The following is a 21,645-nucleotide window of genomic DNA, read 5'->3' as shown; positions in this document are numbered from 1 at the left end:
CAAACTTATTTCAAAAAAAATATTATATCCATTACAACAGGACCCCAACTTACAAAATTTCAACTTGTGATTGTCTGCCCTTTGGAATCAATTTCCTTACAAAGAACCTCACTCTTTCAACAGCAGGACAGATTCATTTCATGATTTTCTCTATTAGTTTTTTTTTTTACCAAATACATTCATATTTTGTGTATGTTCATGTTATCAATGAACAGAGCTTACATTTGTCTGATAGAGATTTGGTAAAAAACCATAGATTTTAATATTTACATTTTTATTAACCCTTAAACGGTCCAAACGTATATATACGTCCACGCGCGTAGCGCCCCAAACGTATATATACGTTTTCTTTGTCATTCATTCAACATTGCCACAATAAGCCTGAGTCACCTAGACATGAGAGAATGGGTGTGCACACTCACTGTGTGCCATATTAAAATAACTGGGGATGCCTGGGTACCATATGCTCTTTTTTCCTTTTAAAAGAAAAGACTGTTTTTTTTTCCTCAAAAAAGTTTGGGCGCTACGCGAGTGAACGTATATATACGTTTGGACCGTTTAAGGGTTAAGGATGAATTATAAAAAAATTGTTTTTTTTTTTTTTTACCAAATGTACCCAACTTCATGCATTTTTATTTTAGGCATGTATACAGAATTCACATTCATTTTTGTAGAGATTAAGCAAGAACTGTAGATTTATTATTGACGTCATGGTTGGCAGGCAAAGGAAGACATAAGGGTGCTTGGTAAGGAAGTGAGGTGGTTGAGTTACCTGGGAGCCCAGGAAGATCACTACCTCAGGCTGGTGACCCTAGGAAGAGGACTGGGGAAGAGTGGAATGGGATGGGAAGGGGGTTGGGTGGGGGTTGGTATGCCATTGAGGAGTGACCTGTTCACATGTCCTGTACAAGTTTCAGTGGGTAAGGTGCAGGACCTTACAATGCCCTCCCTCACATAATCCCCGCCACCTTCATGCACTACACTGCACTGCCTGTCTGTCTGCCACTCTTTCACACATTCAGTTCCTCTCACACACACACACACACACACAAATTCACATGCTCATGCACTTACTCACACACATATCTATACAATAATTTATTACTATATGCAAGTAAAAAGGAACAGTACCGAATGTAAAATATTGGGCAAAAATTTGTTGTGGACAAAATTAACTAAAAATTATTTAGGAAAATTAGAGCTTGGGAACACACCAATCCATTTTACATTGTTTCTTATAGGAAAATAGATTATGAATACTGAACATTCGACTTACATTGAATTTGCAGAAACACTAACATCGTATACTGATTATTCTGGATATGGACAGATAAAAAATACATCAAAATGTAGCTGAGGGAATGCACTGGCAAAATGCAATATACATTATAAGCAAATGTTATACAGGTCCACAACCCTTTATCCGAAATTCTTAAATTGGAAAAGTTCCGAAAACTGAAGGAGCGTCAGTCGTCTCAGTGCTGGGTCACGCCGCCAAATGGCGGCATTGAGAATCATTCTGAACTTCGAAAAATTCTGAAATTCAAAACATTACTGGCCCCAAGGGTTTCAGATAAAGGGATGTGGACTTGTGTATTAAAATACATTAATTTCCTAACAAGTATATCAAAAGTATACCATACTTTAAGTACGGCATACTTAACCCTTTCAGGGTCCCCAGGCCCTCTCCCAGACTTGTTCTCAGGGTCGCCCAAATTTCAAAAAAAAAAAAAAAAAAAAAAAAAAAAAAAAAAAAAAAAAAAAAAATCTTATGAAAAGATAGAGAATCTTTTCCCGATCATAATGACACCAAAAGTATGAAATTTGATGGAAAACTTACGGAATTATGCTCTCGCAAAGTTAGCGGTCTCAATGATGTTTACGCATCAGCGATTTTGCCAACTTTGAGCCCTATTTTTGGCCACTTCCAGTGTACTAGCTGACAAAAATCATAACTATTTTGCTAGAATTCCATTTTTTCTATCAAATGAGTACAAGAAACCACCCATTTACCAATTTCAACTATCCAATACAGTGGTCAGAATTTAGCAATTTTGCCAATTTCACACAAATTTAAAAAGATGCCAATTTCCAAATAGGGTCCAGAATAAACAAGAAAGACATTCCTGGCACTAAAATAACATTTCCTCTGTTCATTAGTCACGTCCCCACGCCCCTCTTACATTTCTTTTGCTTTCCACAGTGAATTTTTATTTCACAAAAAATAGAAGATTTACTGTTATGCAGACTACTGCATTAGTGCAGAAATAGTATAAATAACATCGGCTCACTTGTGAAAGAATATAAGACTCGCTAGTTGATGTGTATTGGACGCTCAGCATGATTTGTTTACTTTTGAACTTGGGTAAAAATCGAACATTTCTGCTACTTTGAGCTCAATTTCAAGGTACTTTTTTCATTGTAAAACCAGTCAAAATCATCTCAATTTCTGTAATATGTCTTCCATTCTAGAATACAACAGTAAATACCAAACGGAAATACAGTGCAAAGTCGCTGTTTTAATCCCAAAACACGGTCAAAGTTTTTTTTTTCTCATTACGTACTGTGTGCTCCAGGATTTTTTTTATACTGTGCACACTGACCACATAGACCCATTCTTTCATATGTAGGCCTACCAGCTTTCTCTCGCTAGATTTGAGGGCGCTAGAATTTAGATGTACTAGTACGTCAAAAACCCTGAAAGGGTTAAAGCATGTTAGGAAATTAATGTATTTACTAACTTCAAATATACATGTATATATATCCATTCCCAAAAATATAGGACAATAAGTAATTAAATTACTGGTTTATTTTAAGGATTTTCAAACAGTTGTTGAAGACTAACATAAAACACCCAAAATAATCAGTATAAGCCAGGATTTATAAAAAAGAAATTAATTCATTGTGAAAAAACCACATTCCCAACCATCCCACATAACAATGAAAAGCAATTACAGTACATAAAAAATTAAAATCAATCACCTGATCAACATAGATTTCTCATAATTTAACAGAGAAATCTCCCTCATAATGCACATCTTTACCTTGTAATATTCACACGAGTCTAGGAACCTAAACACTGTTACCAAGAGGGAAAAACTTGCCTTCTTTCTTGATATCTAAAAAAATGATGTGTAACCTTAGGTTAATGATCTTGTTCCTCTCAGTGAAACATAAGATACTGCAATGCCCAGCACAGCTATAACAATAGCTAACAGTATGTATGTGACAGAACAAGTGTCTTCTCGATGTGAGCCTTCAACACCAAGATGCTTAGCCTCATCAGCATCACTTGTGTCCATTACTTCTGAAGCATCTGATGAAAAAAATGAATGCTTAGAAAGAATCAAAATAGAAATATTTGACCTAAAAATCAGATTATATATATCCAGTAACCCTACAAGTACTGTATGACTGAATTTAAAGTTTTCAATTACACAAATACAAGTACAGTACAGTATCTAAAAAAAAAAAAAAAAAAAAAGGGGGGGGGGGGAATAAACAATGGCTAACAATGAATAAAAAATATTTAACTATTTTAATCTGTGCTTCTAGTATGTTGCCAATATGATCATGATCACAGCCAGTAACAGCCTCCCTCACTGTCAACCAACTGGCAGATAGTGAGAGAATAAGTTTACCTCTAACAAGATCTTGTGCATAAAAAAACTATACAGTTAACTTTATTTGGTAAAGGCATCAAATCAATATTTAATTTTGTAAAATGGTACATACGAAATAAGTATTAGTAAACATGCATAATGTAGAGAGTAAAACTTTCACAACTTGGCCAAGTCATCCAACTAAACAGTTGCTTTTATACACGTACATGTACCTAAGGTTATTTTAATGCGTAGTGTTGCTAACATATTAGAATGATTTTATTTATAAAGTTTACAGTAAAACTGTAAAACATCAATATTGTCAACCAACAAAATCAACTTTTTAAATTATAGATCCATCATGGTCTCGTGCAATCTGGCATGAATCTGACAGCTGTAAAATATCTTGACATCTTGGAGCCATGTTTGTGTTTTATAAAATAGGTAAGTCAAGACAGATTTAGCAAAATACTTACAGTAAGCCAGTGCTATATTATAATAAGCACACTAATCTTTCACTGTTTATAACTCAGAAAAAAAAAAAAAATAGCTCAATGATGATATAAAACTCCTTACCTGCAAGAGTTTCCAGAGTATCATCCACATGTTCCTTACGAACACTGACACCAAGTAGCTCCTTAGCTGACTGGCAAGCATCAGCACATGTGTCTCCAGGGAACAGATAATCACACAAGCTCACAGGTAGTCCACCACCTTTAAAAAGAAAGGAATGGAGAGATGACCAAGTACCCTCATTAAACCCACTTTCAACGTAACACTTTACATGAAACAGAGCATTAAAAATGCACTAATCAGACATGCTAAGCAGAGCCCAAAATTACATTTGGTTTTTTTTTTTTTCCAACAAATCGGCCATATCCCACCAAGGCTGGGTGGCCCAAAAAGAAAAACGAAAGTTTCTCTTTTTAAATCTAGTAATTTATATGGGAGAAAGGGTTACTAGCCCCTTGCTCCCGGCATTTTAGTCGCCTTTTACAACACGCATGGCTTACGGAGGAAGAATTCTGTTCCACTTTCCCCATGGAGATAAGAGGAAATAAACAAGAACAAGAACTAGAAAGAAAATAGAAGAAAACCCAGAGGGGTGTGTATATATATGCTTGTACATGTATGTGTAGTGTGACCTAAGTGTAAGTAGAAGTAGCAAGACATACCTGAAATCCTGCATGTTTATGAGACAGAAAAAAGGACACCAGCAATCCTACCATCATGTAAAACAATTACAGGCTTTCGTTTTACACTCACTTGGCAGGACGGTAGTACCTCCCTGGGCGGTTGCTGTCTACCAACCTACTACCTAGAACATTTGGAATGATGATATTAAATAAAAAGTAGAAAACATGAAAGCAATTTTTCCCTGACACTGTGATTTTGGAACACATTAAATGGTCTTCCAAGGCTATTTACAGAGTGATTTACATTTATTGTAGAGCATTTCATAGGTTAATCATTTGTAAATGAAAAAAAAGTTGTAAACATTAAACATGAATAATAAATGATGAAATTATAAGGAGCAATACCATCCATACTGCACTGTGCTGTAATGATTATTTTCCTTGGTTTATCAGCCATGTGTAAAATATTTTACCTTTCTAATATTGGGGACTATTCTATGCAAGTCTTGCAGTTTTATGCTGAAAAGTACATGGGTAATAAAACTAATTTTTTGTTTAAATTTGTAGAAAAGAATAACTTCAATCATAATATTTTATACTGATGATATGCCAGGAAGTTTTTTGGAATAGTCTACCAGCAGTCTGATAGTCTTACAAGGATGAAGTGGTAAATGACCCTCCTGAAAACCTTTTCTCTAAAAGGTAACAATTTTCTCTATCACTTAACAGGTTTTTGCATATTGGTTGACTATGTTTTTAGTCTTAAAAATAGGAAAACCAATAAAAACTGGATAAAATCCAATCTGTATGAATGTGTGTAATACGTATATATTTTCTGGATTTTTGACCTAACACAAATTATCTAAAACATTTTTACCTTCCAAAAACACTCGTCGTGGAGGCTCATGGATGATGGGACCAGTGAGGTGGGAGGGCGGTTCATCCACAAGAGAATCACAGTGCATCTCCCAACGAGCCACAACAGAACGCACTAGATCAACCAAAACAGCAGCACGAGCTTCTCCCACCGTTGCCTGAATTAAAGAAAATGGTACATCAAACCTTATAAAACTATTATACACAACATATAAAACCAGCATAAACTCTAAAATAAGTAACAAACACCAACTCCACTAGTTGTCTAGAGAAGTGTCTTGTGATTGCAAGTCTGGTGTCTGGGCAATAGCTTTGTCCAGACCACATATTTGTATTATGAAAAGCACTAAATTCATAAGGCTCATAAAGCATCTGGGGAATAGAAGGGAGGGGAGTAATCAAGGTTTGATTTAAGGAGAAGGTAGCTCAATTCCTTGGATTAAGAGTCCTTCACTGTATCAGGATACCAGTCTTCAAGAGCTGCTACTATGTAATAGAGTGTAAAAACCATTACATACACTGTATCATTAGCATTTTCTTGTTAGGTAAATACTGTAGTTTGGCACTGTATGAGAGTGCAAATTCTGATGTAGTGCAAGCAGTCTAAACCTGTCATAGAATACACTCAATGGAATTACTGGACATATACTTTTTAATCTTAAAAGACTTATTATTGATGTTAATAGAGTTACACTACTGTATATAAGAAGACAGAGAGGGGCACTAGCAGATCAAAATCCAGCTTGCCTATATAATCTTTTTGTGAATATGGTTAATTGATTTGCTAAACCCAATGAACTTTTTTCCTTATGAATTGTAATATTATCACCAAAGGAGATAATAAAGAAAATACAATAGGACCATTGTGCTTGCATTATCTCTAATATTTTATGGCTTCTAAATCTTCACCATGGAGTTAATGAATCAATCACTGTCCACTAAGCTTCTCTGGGCTCCTACCCACTGTCTGCAAAATTTTTTTCAATCCTTTTCTCAGTCATTACATTGTTATCAATGTTTGTTTTGAAATCTAGAATATTTTCAAGTACACAAGGTTTTAGTATTGAACAGTACTACAATATTAGTAAAATAACATTATTAAGAGAATTCTTTCTCCTTAAGCCATGTGTGTCATAAGAAGTGACTAAAATGCTGGGAGCAAGGGCTAGTAACCCCCCTTCTGTATACTACATTACTAAATTTATAAAGAGACTGAAACACATCCTTTCTAAATGGAAACCTAACTGATCAAATAAAAATTAGTTGGAGCATTCAAGTCACAAATTTCCAGAATGTGAATGAGATAAAGGTAAGTTGCAAAACATGCTTTCATTGGGACAACATTTGGGGGTCTGTGTAGAGCTTTATTAAGCATGATTCGCAACTTTTACCTTTGCCACTTGGGCTAGTAACTCCATCTGTATAAATTACTAAATGTAAAAAGAGGAAAAACTAAGTTTACTCTTCTTTGGGTCACCTGGCCTCAGTGGGAGACGACCATGGTGTTGAAAAAAAAAAAATTGCCATTTCATCGATTTTCCTTTCCCTGTCAGGAGATCATTGACAATATAATAAAATTTAAACCTAATAATAAAAATAAAGACTAAAATGCCAGGAGCAAGGGGCTAGTAACCCCTTCTCCTGTATAAATTACTAAATTTAAAAAAGAGAAACTTTTGTTTTTCTTTTTGGGCCACCCTGCCTCGATAGGATACGGCCGGTTTGTTGAAAGAAAGAAAGAAAGAATAAAAATAAACTCCATGGGGAAGTGGAACAGAATTCTTCCTCCGTAAGCCATGCGTGTTGTAAGGGGAGACTAAAATACCGGGGGCAAGGTGCTAGTAACCCCTTCTCTTGTATAAATTACTAAATTTAAAAAGAGAAACTTTCATTTTTCTTTTTGTGCCACCCTGCCTTGGTGGGATACGGCCGGTTTGTTAAAAAAAAAAAAACTTACCTTTGGGTACACAAATGCCAATCCAGCTAATGTTCCAGAGAGTCGCACACAACCAGAGCTTTCAATCAGCCCTTGTGTTCTAGCTGAAGGAGTACAAGTGTCAAGAATTTCTGCAATGAAGACCTTCGGGGGTGCTAATTCCATCATGCCTCTACTACTACCCTTTTTCTTGGAAGGTTTTTCATCTACGCTTGAGTTCAATGGATCATCATTGTCGGGAAGCGTTGAGTCAATGAGAATCAGGCTTTCTGCTACTTTGTTTGCCCATGGTTTGATTAAAGCCTGAAAAAATATATAAATATGATAAATATGAGCAGGAAATAAGAATCTGCTGTAATTAAATACTGGTAATCACTTGCTACTCCTACTTACACTTTGGTCACACTTCACAGACACGCACATGCCTATATATATACATACATCTAGGTTTTTCTCCATTTTCTAAAAAGCTCTTGTTCTTCTTTATTTCTTCTATTGTCCATGGGGAAGTGGAAAAGAATCTTTCCTCCGTAAACCATGCGTGTCGTATGAGGCGACTAAAATGCCGGGAGCGATGGGCTAGTAACCCCTTCTGTAGACATTTACTAAAAACGAGAAGAAAAAATTTATAAAACTGGGATGCTTGAATATGCGTGGATGTAGTGCGGATGACAAGAAACAGATGATTGCTGATGTTATGAATGAAAAGAAGTTGGATGTCCTGGCCCTAAGTGAAACAAAGCTGAAGGGGGTAGGGGAGTTTCGGTGGGGGAAAATAAATGGGATTAAATCTGGAGTATCTGAGAGAGTTAGAGCTAAGGAAGGGGTAGCAGTAATGTTGAAGGATCAGTTATGGAAGGAGAAGAGAGAATATGAATGTGTAAATGTAAGGATTATGTGGATTAAAGTAAAGGTTGGATGCAAAAAGTGGGTCATAATAAGTGTGTATGCACCTGGAGAAGAGAGGAATGTAGAGGAGAGAGAGATATTTTGGGAGATGTTAAGTGAATGTATAGAAACCTTTGAACCAAGTGAGAGAGTAATTGTGGTAGGGGACCTGAATGCTAAAGTAGGAGAAACTTTTAGAGAGGGTGTGGCAGGTAAGTTTGGGGTGCCAGGTGTAAATGATAATGGGAGCCCTTTGATTGAACTTTGTATAGAAAGGGGTTTAGTTATAGGCAATACATATTTTAAGAAAAAGAGGATAAATAAGTATACAAGATATGATGTAGGGCAAAATGACAGTAGTTTGTTGGATTATGTATTGGTAGATAAAAGACTGTTGAGTAGACTTCAGGATGTACATGTTTATAGAGGGGCCACAGATATATCAGATCACTTCTTAGTTGTAGCTACACTGAGAGTAAAAGGTAGATGGGATACAAGGAGAATAGAAGCATCAGGGAAGAGAGAGGTGAAGGTTTATAAACTAAAAGAGGAGGCAGTTAGGGTAAGATATAAACAGCTATTGGAGGATAGATGGGCTAATGAGAGCATAGGCAATGGGGTCGAATAGGTATGGGGTAAGTTTAAAAATGTTGTGTTAGAGTGTTCAGCAGAAGTTTGTGGTTACAGGAAAGTGGGTGCAGGAGGGAAGAGGAGCAATTGGTGGAATGATGATGTAAAGAGAGTAGTAAGGGAGAAAAAGTGAGCATATGAGAAGTTTTTACAAAGTAGAAGTGATGCAAGGAGGGAAGAGTATATGGAGAAAAAGAGAGGGGTTAAGAGAGTGGTGAAGCAATGTAAAAAGAGAGCAAATGAGAGAGTGGGTGAGATGTTATCAACAAATTTTGTTGAAAATAGGAAAAAGTTTTGGAGCGAGATTAACAATTTAAGGAAGCCTAGAAAACAAATGGATTTGTCAGTTAAAAATAGGAGAGGAGAGTTATTAAATGGAGAGTTAGAGGTATTGGGAAGATGGAAGGAATATTTTGAGGAACTGTTAAATGTTGATGAAGATAGGGAAGCTGTGATTTCGTGTATAGGGCAAGGAGGAATACCATCTTGTAGGAGTGAGGAAGAGCCAGTTGCGAGTGTGGGGGAAGTTCGTGAGGCAGTAGGTAAAATGAAAGGGGGTAAGGCAGCTGGGATTGATGGGATAAAGATAGAAATGTTAAAAGCAGGTGGGGATATAGTTTTGGAGTGGTTGGTGCAATTATTTAATAAATGTATGGAAGAGGGTAAGGTACCTAGGGATTGGCAGAGAGCATGCATAGTTCCTTTGTATAAAGGCAAAGGGGACAAAAGAGAGTGCAAAAATTATAGGGGGATAAGTCTGTTGAGTATACCTGGTAAAGTGTATAGTAGAGTTATTATTGAAAGAATTAAGAGTATGATGGAGAATAGGATAGCAGATGAACAAGGAGGCTTCAGGAAAGGTAGGGGGTGTGTGGACCAGGTGTTTACAGTGAAACATATAAGTGAACAGTATTTAGATAAGGCTAAAGAGGTTTTTGTGGCATTTATGGATTTGGAAAAGGCATATGACAGGGTGGATAGGGGGGCAATGTGGCAGGTGTATGGTGTAGGAGGTAGGTTACTGAAAGCAGTGAAGAGTTTTTACGAGGATAGTGAGGCTCAAGTTAGAGTATGTAGGAAAGAGGGAGATTATTTCTCGGTAAAAGTAGGCCTTAGACAAGGATGTGTGATGTCACAGTGGTTGTTTAATATATTTATAGATGGGGTTGTAAGAGAAGTAAATGCGAGGGTCTTGGCAAGAGGCGTGGAGTTAAAAGATAAAGAATCACACAAAGTGGGAGTTGTCACAGTTGCTCTTTGCTGATGACACTGTGCTCTTGGGAGATTCTGAAGAGAAGTTGCAGAGGTTGGTGGATGAATTTGGTAGGGTATGCAAAAGAAGAAAATTAAAAGTGAATACAGGAAAAAGTAAGGTTATGAGGATAACAAAAAGATTAGGTGATGAAAGATTGGATATCAGATTGGAGGGAGAGAGTATGGAGGAGGTGAATGTATTCAGATATTTGGGAGTGGACATGTCAGCCGATGGGTCTATGAAAGATGAGGTGAATCATAGAATTGATGAGGGGAAAAGGGTGAGCGGTGCACTTAGGAGTCTGTGGAGACAAAGAACTTTGTCCTTGGAGGCAAAGAGGGGAATGTATGAGAGTATAGTTTTACCAACGCTCTTATATGGGTGTGAAGCATGGGTGATGAATGTTGCAACGAGGAGAAGGCTGGAGGCAGTGGAGATGTCATGTCTGAGGGCAATGTGTGGTGTGAATATAATGCAGAGAATTCGGAGTTTGGAAGTTAGGAGGAGATGCGGGATTACCAAAACTGTTGTCCAGAGGGCTGAGGAAGGGTTGTTGAGGTGGTTCAGACATGTAGAGAGAATGGAGCAAAACAGAATGACTTCAAGAGTGTATCAGTCTATAGTTGAAGGAAGGCGGGGTAGGGGTCGGCCTAGGAAATGTTGGAGGGAGGGGGTAAAGGAGGTTTTGTGTGCGAGGGGCTTGGACTTCCAGCAGGCATGCGTGAGCGTGTTTGATAGGAGTGAATGGAGGCAAATGGTTTTTAATACTTGACGTGCTGTTGGAGTGTGAGCAACGTAACATTTATGAAGGAATTCAGGGAAACCGGCAGGCCGGACTCGAGTCCTGGAGATGGGAAGTACAGCGCTTGCACTCTGAAGGATTGGTGTTGATGTTGCAGTTTAAAAACTGTAGTGTAAAGCACCCTTCTGACAAGACAGTGATGGAGTGAATGATGGTGAAAGTTTTTCTTTTTCGGGCCACCTTGCCTTGGTGGGAATCAGCCAGTGTGTTAAAAAAAAAAAAAAAAAAAAAATCAAGCCTATCTTTGTCTTTACATAAACATTATCAACATACTATACATAAAAATTATGCACAAATAACTTAAGTGTTAAAACCAAATATACATTGTATTAAATATACTTCAGCAAGATGCTGTAATTGTTATGATTTCCAGGGAACTTAGCAGCTATACCTTAAAAACTATGAAACAATAGCAAAAGGTTATAAATTTGGGAAAGAATGGTCCTGCAATGATCCCCCATAAAAATGGGGATGAGCAAACAGTAGACTTTCATCCCATTCATGCATGTCATCAATACATTTACTGCCCTCATGAGGTGAAAGCGAGGTGAAAGTTTGAATGATTATGAAAGTATTTTCTTTTTGGGGATTTTCTTTTTTCCTGGGTCACCCTGCCTTGGTGGGAGATGGCTGACTTGGGGGGGGGGGGGGGGGGGGGAAGATGAGCTGTCAGAAAAGATCTATAGTTTAATTTTTGTTGTAACATTAGCCATGTCCTGCTATTATACTAAAAGAAAAAAAAATCCTGGCATCCTGAATTAATTATGTCCTATTTTCACAAGTTCTTTGCGAGATCTTTCCCAGTTGTCCTCCAAATTTCTTCATCATTTTTCATGTGAAAATACTAAAAATTATAATTAACGTCTCTCCATGGTATTGTTAACCTATCAATTGTCATCTTACTTGCACTTCAATCCTGAATATTTTTTTTTTCAATTCAGTCATCAGCTAGGCTCTCCATGTTCAAATCAGTTTAAAAATTTGTACATCTATGAACCCACTCTGCAGTCTCTACCTCGTATCTTTGGATATCTCCACTATTTCATATCTTTTATATATTCGTGCATTCTGTACCCTTCCTGTTTACCAATACCTTACTATTCTTATATTCTGCTTACACTTCTATCTTCCAGCATTTTTATATAAAATGATTTTGTATTTGTAGGCTTCTCCTAAGTGCCTTCACTATCGATACAAACAACTGCAGTCAAAATTCTCCAGTCTGGCAAACCATATTTCAGCCATGGCACTTGTGACTTACTAAATTACAAATATGGAAAGTGTGAGTGTGCAACAGCTGTTTATGAAGGCTTAACAGCACTGCACTGTCCAGAACTTGCAACTGCACCCATTACAAAGGTCTACCTATTGATCTTAGCGAGAGCCAAGTTTCAATGAAGAGCCAAACAATTCTACGGCAACTACTGATAATAAAAAATAATAATACTGCAATGGATGAAATGACAAACTTGCCTCCTGTTTTGCCTCATGCACATGCTCACCTCAACTGGACATGAGCTTACCAACAGCAGTGCATCATTTACATAGATCTAAATACAGTATTTTTTTTTTCAAACACGATGGCTGTCTCCCACCTAGGCAGGGTGACCCGAAAAAGAAACTTTCACCATCATTCACAATATCACTGTCTTGCCAGAGGTGTGCAGATACAACAGCTCAGATGTCTCTCCAAACAGCAAATATCCCAAACCCCTCCTTGAGAGTGCAGGCACTGGAATTCCAACCTACTCATTTTTCTGCATCCTTTTCACTGGTCTAGAAATGCTCTCACCCTTGTCACTTTTGTTATTCTGTCAAATAAATACTGCAACCTTTTCACATGAATTTTTTTTTACTCGACTAATTGGCAAGCATAAAAAAAGGAAAACACACCTCTAAATTGAAACATCAAATAAAAGCCTGGTTAATAACTTTTGTATGGACTTACAAGAACAGTTTTGAAGAGAGACTGTGATGACTTGTCCTTTGGAAGCCAAAAGTTAAGGTTAATATTGTATGAGAAACTCAACTGCTGCCACTTGATACCTCCTCGCTGGAATTTGAGTTCTGCACTTGACTGCACACTGGGAGAAGTGGGACATACATCCACAGTTTTGCATGTGACCCTAGAAATAAAATTTTTGTTAATTATTAACTCAAAGATTAATAACTCTAAACAACCTTATTCGTGAATACAGTGCTCTTCATGCCCAGTGGAGAATGCTGATGAAGAGAATGCAGTTCAGAATAAATCTGCTTCAGAATAAATCTGGTGCTTAATTTTCAGAGGTGGTTCTCAGGCCCTCCCTTGAGGTATACTGGGTGTTTAATTTCCAGAGCTGGTTCTTAGACCCTCCCTTAATTTGAATCAAAGTTGTCATATCCACCTGCCAGAACAGATACACAAAATACTTAAGCAATCCTTTGGGGGAAAGAACAAAAGATTTTCTTATTTTATTTTTCTCTAAATTTTTCAAATGACTTGACAGTTGGCATCATAACACAAACACATGTTCTATAAACCTTGAAAAAAATAACTGAACCACCAAAAAATTAACATATATCCACATATTTTCTTCTTACTACAATTAGTTCAGATATGCGAGTGAAAACTGCAATACACTGCAATTTGAGCAATCCTACTAAGAATGCAAATGCCATTTTGTGAAGTCCCACACCATTAAACAATCTAATGTTTCTTCTGGCACCAATAAATAACTGCTTTGCTGCCAAAAGCATCTTATCAATAAGACTATCTTGACAGTCTTGCTAATGGTTCAATACATGACAAAGGGGGCAATGTATAAAATATATTTGTTACAAAAAAAATCAAATCAAATCAGAAAACTAAAAACATATATATTACTTAAATGCATATATAATAATTATGATGCAACATAGCTTTGAATAGTCAGGGCTTGGACAATCTTATAACACGAGGCTATTCTTTTCCTTCATGTCAAGTTAACTTTTGGATCTATATATTACAATTAATTTTGGCTAATTATCTTAGCCATATTTTAAAACACCAGCCGTCTTCCACCGAGATAATGTGGCCCAAAAAAGAAAGCACTTTCACCATTACTAGCCCTATCACTGTCTTGCCAGATGTGTGCCGACATTACAGCTCAGATGCCCCTCCAACCTGCAACATCCCCACCCCTTATTCAGAATGCAGGAACTGTACCTTCCACCTCCAGGACTCGAGTCTGGCTTAAGAACAAGTATTATTATTATTATTTCTGAAAGGAATGGCCATGTCCCACCTAGGCAGGGCAATCTAAAAAGAAAAAAGTCTTTCTTTTTACATGTAGTAATTTATACAGAAGTGGTTACTTGCCCCTTGCCCCCAACATTTTTACAATACACAATGCTTACAGAGAAATGATTCTCTTCCACTTGGCAGGAAGGTATTAACTCCCTGGGTGGTTGCTGCCTACCAACCTACTACCAAGCCAGAGAGCACCATTGATTTGAATAGTAAAACCATTGGCATTATTTCTCTTGTTATGAAAGTTTTCATTATCCACCCTGACATTTTCCTGGCTTTGCACCCTTTGTTTTATTGTTCTTTAAAAGACAGGTCATCTGACATTATTTACCCTAGTATTTCATGTGTTTCTTTCATGTGAGTGTTGCTTGGCAAACACACAGTTGTGCTATAGACTTTTCTCACACATGACAGCAGTGAAAGAAATTGGCCGAAAAGTCAACTGTGGTTTGATCACAAATAACTTGTTGCCCTGTAATCTATATCAACGATGTTACCATTGATCCTGTATGCTGGAAAATAGTCTGAATAGGGTGTATCTCTGTGAGAGATGGATAAGTCCTGAGCTGTGGAATGTGCAGGAGTCAGTTAATTACCCAGACAACAAAATGACCAGGGGCCTTGGAAAAGACAATGTCTTTACTTTTGCTGAAGAGGCAGCACAAACAGCATTGAATGCTAAGGACTATGGGATGTGAGGAGTGAAAGTTCTGAAGAGCTTGAAATTCACTTTGAGAATCGTAGACTACAACAAAAGTATTAGGAAGAGAAGCAATGTAGATGATGGCTGCAAGAAGTGCATATACAGTAGATCGTCATTTAGCACGAGTTTATTTGGCACGATTTAAGTATTGCACGACTGAAGAATTGCAGCAGAATTTTATGTAACACGTTGTATAATTAATTTAACACGGTTCAGTTTGTGGGAGGGAAAAAAAAATTCTCTTTTGCTCAAGCGGCTGCCTTGTTGTGGAGCAGCTGAGGAGCCCTCCCGCCATCCCCTACCACTCCCGGACACCACCCCACCATCCCAGCGTTCGTAATTCATACGTGTTCAGTCCAGTCTTTCTCTGCTACAAGGCAGCTGTGTTTGTGAATTGTGTTATGATATTTTAATTACTATATCTTGTATCTGCCAAGCAATCATGACACCCAGTAGCCATACCAGTGTTGCTGAAAGTGGCACGAAAAGGTATAAGCACTTAAGTCTTAGAATTAACAAAGAAACAAAGGTATTAGACAAGAGATAACCTGTAGCTGTAATGAAGTATTACTTTGTACACAGAAAAAGAGGCAAATATGAGTTTGTGTGACTGACTTAATGGCTAACTTACTAAATGACTGACTGACTGAATGACAAAGTTAGACACTCCAGTACAACTATCGACTTTAGTACCAGAACCTCTACCATCCACCTCACCCCAGTAGGGCCACAACATAACTCTCCACTCTCTTCACAATCATCCACAAACACCAGCACCCACAATTTAAGGTAATAAATGCTATTATTTGTGTTACATTTGTAGTCTTAAGCAGTAAAAAACATAATACATCACAACAATGAACTACAACTACATATTCACTTTTATTTTTGCAATATGTGGAGGCCTAAAAAAAAGTTGTTTGACTTTTTGGGGGGCTCCCAGGAAAGTAACCTATTTTTCCAGTAAGTTCTTCAGTTCATCTAACACGATTTTACCCAACACGGCATTTTCAGGAACGTAACTACAGTGCTAAATGACGGTCTACTGTAACTCCTCCATGAAAATACTAGCCAAATCTGGCAAGTGTCCCTGTCAACACTATCCATTAAAACAGATGGAGTGGATGTCCTGTGCAGTTATGAGAGACAGAATGGGAAAGAGCGGACATGCTCAAATCATCAGTATCTCCCCAAGGTGGAAGAGACATGATCATAGTGAAGATAATGAGAGGGGAAAGGATAGATCAAAAGAAGTAACCAGTCTGAAGACTATAAAAAGGGCTCGATTAAGAAGGACGACCACTGGAAAGTGTTGGCTTTGCTAACATCAGGTTACTCCATAGGTTGCAGGGTCAGGAAAATGAAAGCAAACCAAACAGTATAGACAGTATCATGGCAGTTTTGCAACGAAGGAACATTAGACTTTACATATAGGATTTTGACTGGGGACTGACAAAAGGCAACAAGATGCAGACATAATCCTTAATGGACAGTAACAAGCTTGGAAAGAAGCAAATGAATATAATAAATTAAAATCTTGAGTTGTTTAAAGCACTTTAAATACTGTACCTATACCTGTATAAATGCAACAAACAGAAAAATACTTGTAGCAAAATAAATTTTATCCTTACTTGAATGTCTGTGTGCATACATGAATGATAACTTTCTCAGTTCTAACTTCTGCAGTGTCTAACAGAATTCTAGATGCTGTCTTGTGAACCACTGACAGAACAGAACGGAGCTTAAATTGGCTGACAGATGAACTGAACTCTGCTAGAGGTGCTACCACGTAGATGCCAATAATATCCAGCCCACCTGGCAGCATGCGTACAACCTAAGGATTAATTTTTGAAGTTAATGAACTAAAGTTTTTAATAATGTACATACTTATTTTCTCAAAAAATACAATATACAAATAGGAATAAAACAAAAGCTGGAGATGTACTTTGAGGAAAAAATACAAATAAGCAAAATGAGCATAATGTTATGTATGCCACAAACCAATAAATTATTGACACTGAGCATTTGCTGCACTAAAATGAAGGCAAAATAGCAAATATATTCTTGAAACTTTTGGATTAAGAAAAGTTGGGTTTAATTTGGTTATATGATGAAGGGTTGTTAGAGACCTTTGTCCGTGTTTACAATCTATACAATATATTCTAATAAGCAGACAGCTACCCCAGAATCTGAGACTGGTGGGATATAATCGAATCAATTTATCTTTTCATCCCACAAAATACTATAAAAAATTATCAAGAAAACATATATAACCAGAGATTCCCACAGCCTATAACAATTAAATGAGGAATTTCTTGCTATGATGAACATTTGCATTTCTAGATGAAATCAATGTACATGAAAGTTTCCATAAGTTGTAAGCACAACAGAAATAGTACTGTACTGTAATAAGATCTACCCTGGCCTTGAGAGCTGGCAATACATTTTCCATGTTTTCTTCCCATGATGCTTCCATTTTTCCAGTATACACCCCTCCCCATCTAACATTTCCCCTCTTTCACTTTTAATTAGCAAATCCATTTGCTACCCCAGGCTTTCTGAACTTAGTAATCTCTCTCTACAAAACTGTTTCTTATTCTCAGCAAAATGTACTGATAAAGAGTCCCCCATTCTATCACTGGAGGTCCTTTTCCATACCCTCACAACTCTTTCTCTCCATATTCTCTGCCTTCCATATATTTTTACATTGTGAAAACCTTTCATATGTTAATTTTTCTCTCTTACCACCCTCTTTACATCATCATTTCACTAATTATGCCTCTTCCCACCCACACCAACCCTCCTATAAATACAAATTTCTGTTGAGTACTGCAATCTTAATTAAGTTAACCTAAAATGGCAGAAACATCATTACATTCAGGATCACCAGTCCTAATCGACTTGCAATAGTGTAAGGAATACAAAAAGTGCAATTCCTACATAAAAATTCATGCAATTTTTTGTGACTAATTTTAGTTCATATATTCCAGAATGCAAGAATACAATTATTGCTTTACCTGTCTTGTATGCTGAGATATGGTAATATCGACAACCTTGGCAATAGAGTCAGGATACTTTGGTTTAGTCTGCCCTGTCTTTGAACTTGGTATGGCCTCTTCCTCTTCTGAACTCAAATCTCCTTCATCTGGAATGGGTGTTGGGGCCAGATGGACAATGAAGTCACGATCTTTGGCATTCTGAAAAATACATTATCTTTCCAATACAGTGAACCTTCAATTTGATGGACTAACAGAGGGTGTGAGCATATATTAAAGCCAACTGTCCATTAAATCTAAATGAGAATATTTTTCCATGACATAACATTAACTGACAATTTTTGGAATTAACAGACTAGGTTTGTTAAATCCGAAAATAAATTTACCCAGCGGACTGCAACAATAATGAATAATTCCGGATAAAATCCATTAAATAAAAAATGAATATACCTAGTGGACTCTAAGAATGATGGACAATTCTGGATTTCGTGGACTTTGTTTGGTGCTTTTGAATTTTGTCTGGTTATAGATTTTGTCTGTTAAATATGAAATGAATACATGAAATCAGGACTCAATAAATTGAGGTTCTACATATAGGAAAACAGTAAATGAAAGACTGAACAAATATTTCTAAGGTACACTCAAGTAAAATTATTATTTCTACTCAAAAAAAAAAAAAAGCTCCAAACAAATTTGGGCCACACAGCAAAGGTCACATAATGATTCTCTGATAACAGGTATCAATACTTCGAGAGAAAACTGAATTTAAACTGTTAATACCTTAAACAATTATCTATTCTTTTCATATCTTCAGCCACTTGTTTCCTTTGGACAATGCCCAGCCACAACAGGATGGACACACGAGTCTTTTCCAATCATTTCAAATGTCTTTATGTGGTGAAATGGAAAGAGCACTCTTGCACGGTAGTCTGCTCTTATTTCCTCTGCCTCAACATTACTCCATTACTACAGTATTTTTTTTTTTACTTTTCTGTCTCCTAAAATCTTCGCTTATTTTTTCTCACTTGCATGTGTTCATTTGGGGCAACCCTAAAATTCACACATTATTGCTTCTCAGTGATGACACAGCAAGTCTTTGGGAAATACAAATATTTTATGCTATGAATTGTGGTGTACATTTCTGCAACATATGAAGCCAGGAGATTGCTAACACAGATCATCATTCAAGGCATGATCATGGATACTTCAATCTCTAGTTGTAGTCTAATTTTACGATTGGTAAAAGCAGAAGACTGCTATGTGATAGATTTTGGCCATTATGGTTTGAAGTGCATAATATTAAGTTTGTTTTACAGTCGAGATATTTTGTTGTGCAAACAGTAAAAACCATGACCTAACTTAACGGAACCCATGTAACTCAATCTGGAGTAACCCAATAACTTTATCCCACCATTTGACCAGATATGTGACAAGACTCAATACCAAGCATTGACTGCCTCAGACAAGCTGCCCAACCTAAATAAATTTAACATTTTTGCCCATATCCCTCAAAATACAGTAACAATTTCTAGTCAAAATACTTATTCTGCAGTTGTAAACCTAAGCCCTTAATTCCACTGAAGGTGTGGAAGTAGGGGTAAAACAAAATCCTAATGCATAATAGTGTTAGACTTAACAAGTCAGCATATATGCAAGTATATAGCCACTTTGGCTAATATCTGAAATACATGTACTAGAGTCTGGTTTAGGTTAAGTCAGGTTAATTAAAGTTTGGTGGATATTTCAAATCAACTGACAACAGCCTGGTCTGAAACTTGTATCAATATAACAAAACTCCCACGAAAAATGTTAAATAGAAAAGTTTTGCAATTAAATGATGCTCTGAAAGTTTAATTTTACCAGAGCAAGCACATGGTACACACCTGACCGATCACAAGACCAATCTGGAAGATGCCAGCCTTGGCTAATGCTGTCAGCTTGTCCTGCAGACAGTCCTCGGCTACCACCGTCCTGCCCATAACTTTGAAGAATGGTTAATATAAAAAAAATTACTGTATTACTGGCTGGGGACAGTTTTCACTGGCATAACTCGTGCTGGTGCACCATCTGGTAGAAAGCAGCAGGTGTAGAGCTGTCAGCTGGTCACCGAATACCTGCTCATTTGAAGATCCTGACGACACCCACAATATTACCACAGTCGAACGACTCCTCAAACACCACACAGGTACTGCAACGAGACGGAAAAAAAAAAATCTTGATATCCTTGAGTGTTGTGGCTGCTGTTGGGGGTGTTAAGGAAGACCTTAACTCACGCTTTTTTGAACCCTATTTACCGGGAATCCAGGGACAATATGTCGACCAAATATATAGACGGCAATTACAAGTCTAACAAGGATTCCACTGGAAAGGGAACAATAAGTTCCCTATTAGGCACTCACACCTTCACCGCACTGAATTATACATATGTTGCTATGTATGATAATTTAAGTAACTGTATTTATGTGTACCTGAATACACTTACTTACTTACCTCAGTCTAAACATCAAGCTTTTCCCCCCCAGGATCAAATAATGATGTATGCCGCCCCGACCAATTGTCCAGCAGCGAGCAGACGATGGTCAAGATAAATGTTCCAGGGTGAGAAAATAGGGAAAATGAAAATTAATAATCAAGGCACGGAGCAGCGCAAGACTTCCACACAAGACAAGGTGTAGAACAACACTTTCCACATTCCAGTGGAACCCAATGGAAAAAGTCACTTTATCTGACCTTTTCGGGGTTATCCTTGGTAATTTACATGTTACTAGGTATGGTAATTGTACTTATGTGTACCTGTACCAAAATAAATTTACATACCAGTGAGGGCACAGAAGTTGAGAGTGACAGTGTTGTTAAGACTTAAGGGCTGCCAGACCTCCAGCTGCCATAAACAATGTACTTTCACAGTTACTAAAACATTCATCACATCACATTCCTTTTCACTTTCACTAATAATTATATTTATAACACAAATGAATTGATAAAAGCAAGATTAGTTTTTTATAGATTTATTCATATGTGTATATTTTACTGTAATTGTAACTGAAATTCATTGTATTACTAGTATTTTCCATGCATGAAAACACCACTGTTAAACAATTTTAAAACTATATTTCTTTTTGGAAAATAAAGGGTTTTATTTCAGATTTTTTTATTTTTAAATTTTTTTATGTATGCTGTTTCACAGTTTTATTGTGCACCCCATGGAAATAACTCAAATTTAACTTCATTAAAATGTTGATAATAGTTCACACCTACATCTCATAGACTTTAATCACCAATAGATGAGCATCTTTACAAAACAATGCAAAAATAACCCACATATAGGAGAAAGAAAGTTATCATGACGTTTCGGTCTGACTTGGACCATTAACTGTATTTATGCTGTAGCTCGGCTCACATACTGAGGTCCGTGGTTCGATCCCCGGTACGGGTGCAGACTTTTGGGGCGTGTTTCCTTAAGATACCTGCTGTCCATGTTCACCTAGCAGTAAAATAGGTATCTGGGTGTTAGTCGACTGGTGTGGGTCCCATCCTGGGGTCAAAACTT

General features: G+C 37.1%; 1 protein-coding gene across 2 annotated transcripts; it reads right to left on the bottom strand.

Annotated features, from left to right (window-relative positions):
* Nucleotides 1-547: 547 nt before the first annotated feature.
* Nucleotides 548-20,990, bottom strand: LOC128693990 (protein odr-4 homolog). 2 transcript variants are annotated; one of them, XM_053783955.2, is made up of 9 exons: nt 20,913-20,990; nt 19,979-20,283; nt 18,117-18,296; nt 16,731-16,933; nt 13,074-13,251; nt 7,572-7,853; nt 5,616-5,772; nt 4,179-4,316; nt 548-3,316 (listed from the first exon to the last, which is right to left on the bottom strand). In XM_053783955.2, the coding sequence occupies exons 2-9, from the start codon at nt 20,072-20,074 to the stop codon at nt 3,141-3,143; spliced, it is 1,410 nt and encodes a 469-aa protein (XP_053639930.1). In that variant the 5' UTR covers nt 20,075-20,283; nt 20,913-20,990; the 3' UTR covers nt 548-3,140. The 2 variants fall into 2 exon arrangements, with proteins under 2 accessions (XP_053639930.1, XP_053639931.1); XM_053783956.2 differs by lacking the exon at nt 20,913-20,990 and adding an exon at nt 20,586-20,836.
* Between the last annotated feature and the right edge of the window lie 655 nt (nt 20,991-21,645).

This window comes from Cherax quadricarinatus, chromosome 33 (assembly GCF_038502225.1).
Source record: "Cherax quadricarinatus isolate ZL_2023a chromosome 33, ASM3850222v1, whole genome shotgun sequence".
NCBI classification, from domain to species: domain Eukaryota; kingdom Metazoa; phylum Arthropoda; class Malacostraca; order Decapoda; family Parastacidae; genus Cherax; species Cherax quadricarinatus.
The sequence above is the reverse complement of the archived record's forward strand: the minus strand, read 5'-3'. Positions and strand labels throughout refer to the sequence as shown.